The following is an 11,450-nucleotide window of genomic DNA, read 5'->3' on the forward strand; positions in this document are numbered from 1 at the left end:
CGTCGTGCGCGGGGTGCCGCAAGGTTCGGTACTGGGCCCACTACTGTGGAATATCGCATATGACGCGGTCTTGAGAACGGTGCTCCCGGATGGAGTGAGCATCGTCTGCTACGCCGATGACACCCTTGTTCTAACCGAAGGGGTGTCTTATACGAGAGCGGTTCGGCTAGCAGAGATCGGGGTGGCACGCGTCATAGCGAAGATCCGCAGGTTGGGCCTACAGATAGCGTCCCAGAAGACGGAGGCGATTTGGCTCCACGGCCGCAGGCCGATAATCGAGTCAGCTGAAACCTCAGTGCGCGTCGGTGAAACGGACATCCGGATAGGCAGGTATATGAAGTACCTTGGCCTAACACTGGATGGCCGTTGGTACTTCGACGAGCACTTCGACCGTCTCGTCCCCCGGATTCATAAGATAGCGGGTGCTATGCACAGACTGCTGCCGAATCTCGGGGGACCAAGGGAAGAAGTCCGCCGCCTCTACGCGGGTGTGATACGCTCGGTTGCGCTCTACGGCGCGCCGGTATGGTCGGACAGATTGTCTGCCAGCCGGCGTCGTGCGCGGAAACTGAATTCCGCGCAACGTATGATCGGAATCAGAGTCGCCCGTGGTTATCGTACCATATCGTATGAGGCGGCGACAGTCCTGGGAAGGCTTCCGCCCCTGGACATTCTGGCGGATATGGACGCATGGATCTTCCATAAGATTCGCGTCCTCCGTCAGAGGGCTGAACCCTTCAGCGAAGAGACGGTCGTAGCGCTTCGAAGGAGAGCCAGATGGCGCGCTCTGAGGTGCTGGCGCGATCGACTTCAGGAGCCTCGAAACATACGCCAAAGGGTGGTTGACGCTATCTTGCCGAACTTTCGAGCCTGGCTCAGAAGTAGGGGTCGAGTAACCTACCGCCTAACTCAGATACTCACCGGACATGGCTGTTTCGGTGAGTATCTGAATAGAATAGGGAGGGAAGAGACGGCCCAATGTCATCATTGTGGGCATGACGAGGATTCCGCACAGCATACGCTGCAGTACTGCCCCGCGTGGGACTCGCAGCGGCGGACCCTCGTCGAAAAAGTGGGACCGGATCTCTCTCCATCGGCCATCGTTGGGGCGATGGTTCAGCGCAGCGAAGCCTGGGATGGCATGATCACCTTCTGCGACATAGTCATGTCCGCGAAGGAAGACGCCGAGCGAGCAAGGGAGCGCGCTGAACCCGCTCGAAGAAGGAGTCGCCGCAGGCGTAGGTAACGCCCACCGGCGCGGTGTCCCTGTAGTTCCGGGACCAGAATAGGGCTACGGTATCCCCTGCCTGTCGTAAGAGGCGACTAAAAGGGGGCTTCCGGGGTTGCGGACGGCAAGAGTGGGAGCTCGAACCGCCCGGCCAGCAACCCCGGGATAGACGGCGGTATGTGTGGTTGCATACCGTCGTGAACACCAGATGGTGTGGTGAGTTTCAAGCTCACCTGGGCGGAGCCCGACGGGGCAACGCGCCTAGTGGACTCCGGTTACGTTCCGTTGGAGATCCCGGAGTCCTCTACGCAGCGCCGAGGACGGCCACCGGGGGGGTTTTAGTGCGGTAAGAATCCCACATAACCCCGTGTCGCTCCCACGGCATAGGGTACCTTTTGAAGGTTTCCCCCTCGTCAACAAAAAAAAAAAAAAAAAAAGGTTGGACGCCAGGAGAGTTTCTTTTTATTCTTGCACTGAGTCATCAAAGTCCTGCAGTGATTTCGGAAGTCTGCCAAAGCCATGCCACGGCAAATTCAAGGTTTTAAAGAATCTAACTTCTGTAAGTACTTGGGTGGAACTACAACCACTTTAAAGGGCGTTTCGGTAAGCTACAACAAGATAATAACAGTTTAGGTAAATTGTACCACGAACATAAAATTTTGAAACGCGATGATCACATATTACTTCTACAGATAAACAAGTAATACATTGAACTTACCCCTGTCTCTTTGCGCACAACACTAATAGCTCAATACAATTGGCCTTACACTTTTAGATACAGTGCAATAAAATGATTTCAATAGCATTACACTCAATTTTTGCAACATCATCACGTCTACCGAAGAATGCGTACGATCGTGCGTTCGCAATATAAATAATGCGGAGGGTACATTTCTATTAAAATTAAAAATACGTAATACCTTCTAATATTTAATATCTATTTTACTAGTATTTAAAATATTATTTTTCTTGTTTTAGGTAGGTATTACTTGATTTCAGATGATTATTATTAAGCAGTCAGGATTTTTTAATAATTAATTGAATGTCCCTTATATATTTCCTTGCTAGAGAAACCAATATTTCATAAGGACTGAAACTAGTGATAACAATTTCAGGCGCATTATATAATCAAAGTCTATGTTTTGGTTTCGAGCCCCAAATCACAGAATTTCTTACATATGCTATCACTTCTTGGCACGACTGTTGGCAGCGGATATAATTAAACGTCACATGAAAATAAATTACTAAATTTTAAGAGGTTATCCACAAATAATACGCAGTTAACATTGTGTGACCGATCTACTTCTTTAGCAATAAAGAGGACGCCGATCATTATCAATATTAACCTATATTAAATTAAGCTACTGATGTGCACTAGTTTTATTTAGGAAAGGATTAAGGCCAGAAGGCCTACCACCATCTTTTAAAAACCATCATAGTTCAGGAAAGTTTTATTATTTCCTCCTTAAAACAGTAAAATATTTCGTCATACACAGTTTAACAAACATAAACCATTATTAATTGTTCGCTTATCCATTTCATAATACCAACTGAAATTCTCATATTTTTCTTAAAAAGTTAAATTTCCTACAAAAAGTAAAAGTATGATTAAAATAATATTGTTTTAAGAGATGGTAGTAACCTCCAGGTGACATCTACACGCACAGCCCCACACTAGGATTCTTTGTGTCTTGGGGTCCATGGGCATACAAATAGACAAATACACATACAGCCAGACCAGAAACAGAAGGTGACCACTCCGCCACAAGGGTCGACTAAAAAACATTGCAAGCTTGAAAGCAAATCATAAAGTTATTTTCACGTTAAATTCATCAATACCTGCTGCATTCAATTACATTTATTATCTGAACTATTACGTGTTCACGTAAAATATACATTTATTGGTTATGAAACAGTAAAATTCAATTAAATTGAACAATACCAGTGTCATTCAAGCTTCAATTGTTTTCAATTTTACAAATTTCTCGACGCCTTTTCCCACGCTCCAAACATTGATTAATGATTTTGTTTGGTTTTAATTTCCCCAACTAACCGTTTTAAACTTGTATGCACAGTTTTTCGATTTCGATTTAGCTTAAATAACTAAACCGAAAAAAGTTAGGGGCACAGTTCGAGCACAGTAGAAATTTGGTACAGTATGGAAACTTCCTACAAAGCGTTCGAAACGGCACACTCACACAAACAAGTGCATCTACGAGGCGCCTAAGCGGTGCTCCATAGTATATAGTTCATAGTTAATCCTAAGTTATTGCTTTCATTTTTATTCATTTGTATGCTTCCGCCAAAACCTTACCGTAAAAGGTTACGCCGTAATTAATAACAAATTAAAGTTCTACAAAAAATCAAAGTAAGTTGTATGAATTTTACACTATTATTATTGACGCCGTGAGATTACCTACTTATATTATTTGTAAACTGCGTAGTTATTGCAATTCGATAGATTGATCATAATAGCACAGTAAATGCTAAAATAGAAATAGATAACACTATGATTGAAAAATAATATACTGACAACCTTATTACTCAACGGAGTTTAGGTAATTATTTTATCAACTAGGCTTAGTTTCCATACTGCTCCATATTTGTACTGTGGTTCGGGTCATTAGCGTAGGCAAGAAAAGAAACAATCGTTAAACGGGACTTTTTTTTATTTTTCGCCATTATACTAATTACTTATAGTATACTATCGTGCTTATTCTCTATTTGTAAGACAAAATGAAAACAATGATGTAATCATTGTTTTCAATGATGTAATCATTGTTTTTATGTTCGGCACCACTCACACTTGCCACTCGATCTAGCTTGACAAGCCGCTACAAAGCATCAAATTCGAACGTGCGGATAGAGCATTTGACTTGGTTCGTGGAGGTTTGCAAGCGGTTGTAGCCAATTCAATGGAGTGTCCGTTTTGTTAGTAAAACATAAGAAATTTGCCGCAAGCACATACGACCTACCCACACGTTCACGTTTGTAGACGTTTGGAGTTTCGGGCAAGTACTATGCGTGTAGATGCAGCATTACATTGTTCTTATTTGTTATTGGTTTTAACGACGTGTGCACAATAACTGTGGACTGGTGCTAGTCCCCGTATTCCCGCCAAACAATCTATGTAATCGCTTTGCCCTGTTTTTAGGGTACCTTAAAAGGAAAAAGGAACCCTCATTAGATCACATTGTTGTCCGTCAAGAGTCAAGACCCTGTTTCTCAGAAATGCGTAAAGATAACGAGCTGAAAATATCAAATATGGTGTTCGGTCTCTTTCAGTGTAGAATAAATGAAACTTGTACTCGTGTAAAACGTGTCCCCGTTGACCTTCAATCGCAAAATTTTGCTAGAAGCAATATTTTGTAGCACGTGTAATGGATAATGTGAAAACGGTATATATACTAAATAAGCCGTATATGTAATATATTGTACCAAAAACTTATTATTCGATGCTATTAGAAATTGATTATTTTATTTTGGTTTACGCACGGAACTCTCGTGCGTGAATCCAACTCGCACTTTTTATTTTCTTTCCGTCGCTGTCGTGGCTCTCGCATTGTTCAGCGTTTGACTTTTTAGGTTTCTTCGATTCCTTTTGGCGGGAGCTTGCTTCTGATTTACTTTATTTATTTTTCTATAACTCCGAGCGTATTTACGAGTCATATGAGATGACAGCTTCGTTTCTCTTGGGATCTTCAACTTATTTTATCCGACATGTTACAAATACTTTTATTTTATTAATATCATTTCTATTACATACGAGTAGCAGACGAGCATGCCGTCCATGTGATGGTAAATGACTACTGCTTCCCATGGATGTCTGTAATCAACCCTAGATAGATTAGATTCCTGCATTTGACCTCGCTTAGTCCTTAGAGGTAGACCTCTAAGGACTAAGCTGGGATGCCTCAGAAAAGGTTGACTCCCTTACCACGCCCCTTAAACCAGAACACAGCAGCGCTTAATACTGCTGTTAGGTAGAAATAGGTGTGGCGATACTGCCGCTGGAGTCAAACCAAAGAAAGATCTACCTTTAATACATAGTAGGTATCGTTATTTGTATTGAAATACGTCTTTCACAGTTGGGAGAACAGCGAACTCACTCAATTCTATTACCTTATTATTATTTATCATTCAATATAATAAAACGTCAATTTATTTAGCTACTAGCTGACCCGGCAAACTATGTACCGCCGCAAAATCCATTTATCAAATATATTTCATATAAAATATAGCCTATGTTACTCGTGGATAATGTAGCTTTCGAATGGTGAAAGAATTTTTAAAATCGGTCCAGTAGTTTTTGAGCCTATTCATTACAACCAAACAAACAAACAAAGTTTTCCTCATTATAATATTAGTGTAGATTATTATATTGGTACAATAATCTTTATGCTTCCAAGAAGAGTAACGTTATTTGGAATTGTAACTACATGAATTTCAGTCAGAATACATTTCTTATTTATGTAAATTGGATCTATATTTTCTAAGGAACCTTTTATTGTCTGTCAGAAATGTTTCAGCAATTATTTCGCGTAAGATAATTTATTTTGGATTCTCGAAATTTAAGTAAGTTCGTGAATAAATTTATATTACTTAGGTTTAATTAAGAACCATGTTCAATAACTAATTTATATGTAATAACGCGCTAATTAGCGTTACGATGGATTACAAGTTTTAGGAATTAATTTTCTCTTGTTTTGCTTGAAGGGAACATTGTATTGGTAATTAGGAAAGCAACATACTGTAACATTATTATGTTTACACATATTTGGAGGGTGGTAGATCCCTTTGTGGTTCGACTCTGACAGCACCATCGCTACACCTATTTCTGCCTAATAACAACAGTGTTAAGCGCTGCTATGTTCTAGTTTGAAGGGTATGGGAAGAAAGACATACTTATACGAGGCATTCCAGCTTAATCCTCGTTGCGGGGCATCTATGGCCGACCTCAGATAGGAATCGAATCATATCACAGATTACAGATGTCCATGGGCGGCAGGCGCCACTTACAATCAGTTGGTCAGCTCGTCTGCTATACCTATATTATAAAAAAAACTTTGTGAAAATAACATGGCTCTAAAAGGTAAGGAAATGAAATACAAATAATAAACCTGTCGAGTTTCTTGTCGGCTCCTCTCAGTTTAAATCCTGTTCCGCTCCGGTAGACGATTAAGAATAAAAATTGTTACCGACAATTTGCAAGTACCCTCGTAAACTCTTACAAAATAAAGCCACTTTATAATCTATAATAAATGTTAAAAACATAACTTCCTTGGCAGTAGGGTAATAAAAAGGAAAGTAAATTGTTAGTTTTTTTACTCGACTGCCGAGGATAAAGGTACAGTTACACATGCTAGTTAGTAGCACGAAAGCATGCTACTTTTGAGCAATTGCTACTTAGTGGTACGTGTGTCGAAACATTGCTAATAATGAGCATGCTAATTACGAGTATGCTCAAAAATCGACGGCCGTGCGATTTTTGGGCATGCTACCTGCGGCGCGGGTGGAAGGGGGCGTGCTTTTAGCGCGTGTGAACAGGTTTGCTTATTGAGCATGCTAGTAGCGATCAGTCGTTCACAGTAGATGCGCGTGCACAATTTCGCGCCAAAAATGTCTCGCTGGGGCGATGAAAAAACCTTGAAATTTGTAATTTTATATCGGAACAACGAGTGCCTATGGAATCCGCATATACCACAGTACAAAAATAATATTGCAAGAAATAATGCATATCAAGATTTAATAACCAACATGGACGATCCTACTTTGACAGTGAAAATTATAAAATCAAAAATCAAGAACTTGAGGTCCGTTTACCACAGCGAATTAAAAAAAATTGAGAATTCCAAGCGATCCGGTTCTGGTGCCGCTACTGTGTACAACCCATCCATGTCCTGGTTTCACGAAATGCATTCTTTCCTTGGAGACACTGGCGATTACAGGGACCCTATTTCTATGGAATTGGTGAGTTTTGGTTTACAATACTTAAATAAAAATGCACGTAACTGTTAGTAACACACAATTATTTAATATCATAGAATAAGTAGTACAGCATTTTCTATGTATTAATTTAAATCATATGGCCTTGCCACGGTACCGCCTCTGTAGTTTCAAAGAGCTGCGCATAGGTGTCTCTTATCGCTCCTGCCTGTCGAGAAGCGTGGTTAGCGTAGCGTGTAGGTGGTAAGCCTTCCAAAGCAGTCCGTAGTTGTGCCCTCCATGATCCTGGTACCACAACACGTTGTTGTGTATCTTCAAAGTCGACGCATCTTTGCGTGATGTACATATCAGATGTTTTCCGAAGCCAATTGTGTAAAGAGCAGGCAGCTAATGTAATTCTATCGACATTTTTGGGGGCCATATCTATGGCATCCATAAAAACTCGAAATCGTGTCACTAAAATACCAAACGCATTTTCAACGATTCGTCTGGCTCTCGATAAACGGTAGTTAAATATCTTTTCTTTACGCGTTGGAGTTGTTCGATAGGGCTTCATAAGGTATAACTTTAGAGGAAAAGCAGCGTCTGCCACAATAACTGATTGGTCCGGAAAATTGAGAGTATTATTTTCCAAAGCTTGTGCTAAATTAGATTTTTGATAAACACCTCCATCAGAAGCTCTACCATTAGTCCCAACATTTACGTATGAAAAACAATAGTCATCATCAACTAATGCCAGAAGTATGATGCTATGAGCGCCCTTGTAGTTATAGTAGTCAGAAGTATCATCAGGGGCGAATAAAAAAAAAAAAAAAAATAAAAATGTTTTATTGATTAAAGTACATTTACATACAAATCAAGGCGCAAGGGCCCCTGTACTGGGTTGGTAGCCCGTATTACTGGGTGCCCCGCTCATCACCAGGACAAAATTTAATCAAGTATACAAATACAACATATATAAAAATAGTTTTAAGAATAATGACTACTTAAATTAAGGCATGTCCAACTCATATAAGAGCGTATGTGTGTGTGTGTGTTTGTGTGTGTGTGTGTGTGTGTGTGTGTGTGTGTGTGTGTGTGTGTGTGTGTGAGTGTATGATGGTGTGTCTTAGTGTTTGTGAGTGAAAGAGTGCATGTGATCCGAATTACACTAGTACTGATATAATGAAAGCAAATAATATCTTATAACAGTTGTTCTGTTTCGTCATAGTTTAGTTGCAACAAGTATTGTATAGTGACTTCTTTCAGCTTTGACATAGTTAACGGGTAAATGTTTAACTTGCTGTCAATTATGTTGTAAAGAGTGGCAGACTGGCATCTATTTATATGGAATATATTTATATGTTTGCCATCCAACGCTCCAACACAACCTGGAAAGTTCCATTTAGTTCTAAATCCATGTTCAATGCGTTTCCAATCTTCAGAACCAGGAATCTGTAAAAAAAAACAAATAAGTATTTTATAAACTTAATAGATTTTTTTTACAGAGAGACGAGCCATCGCAAGATTCACAACCAAGTGACGCTGTTTCATATTCAAACTCGTTGACGCCGCAATCGATGAATGTGTTATCACCCTCTCCTAGTCCAACTACAGAAGATCGATCACAATCGCGTTCATCTAATAACTCATCAACACGACGTAGAAAAAGAAGCTTACAAGAAGAACCCATTACATATGCTCTCGATCGTTTACAAAATATTAGTTCTGCGATAAATGCACCGCCTAATTACGACGAATTCCATTATTTTGCTCAAAATGTTGCAGCTCAATTGCGAACTCTACCATTGTACGACGCATTAGATGTACAACATGAGATCCAAACAATTCTGACTGCAGCAAGACGTCGACGCCAGTACCCAAATTTGTCTCCCTTTACACAAACAATGACTTTCATACCTCCCAGTACAAACACAAATACAGTCACTTACACACCTCCTACTACAAACACACAGACAATGACTTTCATACCTCCCAGTACAAACACAAATACAGTCACTTACACACCTCCTACTACAAACACACAGACAATGACTTTCATACCTCCCAGTACAAACACAAATACAGTCACTTACACACCTCCTACTACAAACACACAGACAATGGCTTTCATACCTCCCAGTACAAACACAAATACAGTCACTTACACACTTCCTTACGCGTTATCCCAATCAGATTCTACTGTCCCTGAAGAAGATTTGTTGAACAAAGCATGGAAAATGTGTTAAAGTTAAATTTAGTTTAGTAAGTTTTTAATCTAGATTTTAAACAATAAATACTTGATCTAAACTAATAATCACTGGTTTACTTTACTTACCCGCATATAATCCTTCAGAGCATTGTATATTGCATCACACACTTCAGGTATAAATAGAGATATAGTAGACCTTGCAACTCTGTGAAGTGCTTCTAATGTGTATAACGAATCTCCAGTTGCTAGATACCTCAATGTCACTTCCAGTTTCACTTTTGGTGGAATAGCATTTCGCATGTGTGTATCTTGTTTCTTTATAGCGCTTTCAACTTTAGATAGTAACTCGTCAAACTGATGCGGTAACATGCGCAAATGATTTTTGTAACCATCAATATCTTCTTCTCGCATTTCTACTAGCAATCGAGTACTTGCTCCAAGTTGTTCCCTTCTACTTAGCCAATCACGGACCCAAATCTTCCTATTCCTTTTACATTGGTTTTTTCTCTTTCTACCTGAGAGAAGTCTTCGGATGCATTGCAACGATAGCAAAAGAATAACTTTATTAAGCTCCGTACGGATGGTTGTTTCATCGTCCATGTTTGAACTGAGCATGCTAAAATCGCATTTGTGTTTGGAGTGTTTGCTTTGAGCATGCTTATTAAGTAGCATACTTAAAACTAGCATGCTTATTGCTAGCAAATGTAAACAGTTCATAAGCATACTCATATTAAGCATACTTTATAGCACGTTTTTTAGCATGCTATTCTAGAGCATGTGTAAAGCTACAGTAATGTTGTTCAAGCGTACCTACTTATGTCATATTCTTTGACCCGCCATACGGTTGGACGGATTTTGACACACGTCGTTAGATTCGTCTAAATTGTGGATATAAGTGTGGCTATACTTCTAAGCAGTAGGCTTGTTTTATTTTATATTGAAAGAATAAAACTATTATTTGAACATATTTACAATATTTTATAGCACTCTGTGTTCAAAGCAGTGTATTGGGGCCGGTCCTGTACCTCTTATACACATGTGACATTCCAGAAACAGAAAACAACATCTTTGCAACTTTTGCGGATGATACCGCAATCATAGCTGTTGGGAACGATCACACTGAAGCAGCGGAGAAATGCCAATTAGCTATCAACAGAGTAGTTAACTGGACGAAGAAGTGGCGAATGAAGCTCAATGAAAGCAAATCAGTGCACGTCGACTTTACAAATAGGCATAATAACTATCAACCTATATATATAAATAATACACCCATACCATACGCAAATACAGCCAAATATCTTAGCATGACTCTTGATGCGAAGCTGCGCTGGAAAGAAGGGTGTGGTAAGGGAAACAGACTTTTCCGAGGCGTTCCAGCATAGTCCTCAAGGGTAGCGGCGCATCTGTGGCTGTCCTCAGGTAGGAATATATTATCTTATCTGGGGTTGATTACAGATGTCCATGGGCGGCAGTAGCCACTTACCATCAGGTGGACTGCATGCTCGTCTGCTACTCTTACATCATAAAAAAAATAACTACAGATACAAAAATATAAATACAGATTATAATTGCGTAGCCTACGTGTTATGTAGAACCTTCAAATTAGAGATAGGGTTAGCGATGATACCTTTCCCTTCAAACTAAAGCTATTGTCTCAATTTTCAAAATTACCCGTTTAAACTGTTCTTTACGTCATGAATACAAAATGTACTTATCTTCTACTTTCAATTATTCCATTGTTCCAACTTAAGCTGATTTCACTTCAGCTAATGGGAATTCTATTCTGTTAAACCATTTTACATTCTCGAGAGGCTAATCCGGAACGCTCATTACGACGTACTCTTCCTGTGGATTATTCTATTTTTAATGAGATAGCCAACGGGCTGATGGTGAGTGAGAACTTCTGCCCGTTTGTAATCAACCCCAGATGTAATCAACCAAATAAGATTCCTCCGTGAGTTTGATCACAGATGCGTTGCAACTAAGTTGGAGCATATCTTTTTTTTTTTTTTTTTTTATAATATGAGAGTAGCAGACGAGCATGCAGTCTACCTGATGGATATCTCCAACTTCAATCATCATCAT

At 39.9% G+C, this 11,450-nt stretch overlaps 1 protein-coding gene across 1 annotated transcript; it reads left to right on the top strand.

The window, feature by feature from the left end:
- Positions 1-6,575: 6,575 nt before the first annotated feature.
- Positions 6,576-9,470, top strand: LOC140757605 (uncharacterized). Its single transcript, XM_073093436.1, has 2 exons — positions 6,576-7,198; positions 8,662-9,470. The coding sequence occupies exons 1-2, from the start codon at positions 6,821-6,823 to the stop codon at positions 9,400-9,402; spliced, it is 1,119 nt and encodes a 372-aa protein (XP_072949537.1). The 5' UTR covers positions 6,576-6,820; the 3' UTR covers positions 9,403-9,470.
- The last annotated feature ends 1,980 nt before the right edge of the window (positions 9,471-11,450 follow it).

Source organism: Epargyreus clarus, unplaced genomic scaffold, assembly GCF_041222505.1.
Source record: "Epargyreus clarus isolate Ecla_fem2 unplaced genomic scaffold, WU_Ecla_fem_2.2 ptg000004l, whole genome shotgun sequence".
Lineage (NCBI taxonomy): Eukaryota > Metazoa > Arthropoda > Insecta > Lepidoptera > Hesperiidae > Epargyreus > Epargyreus clarus.

What these genes read in the sequence shown, in the direction of transcription:
- LOC140757605 (XM_073093436.1), top strand. Translation starts at nt 6,821, where the DNA reads ATGCGCGTGCACAATTTCGCGCCAAAAATGTCTCGCTGGGGCGATGAA. An exon ending in ACCCTATTTCTATGGAATTG is followed by an intron (nt 7,199 to 8,661) that starts GTGAGTTTTGGT and finishes TTTTTTTTACAG; the next exon opens with AGAGACGAGCCATCGCAAGA.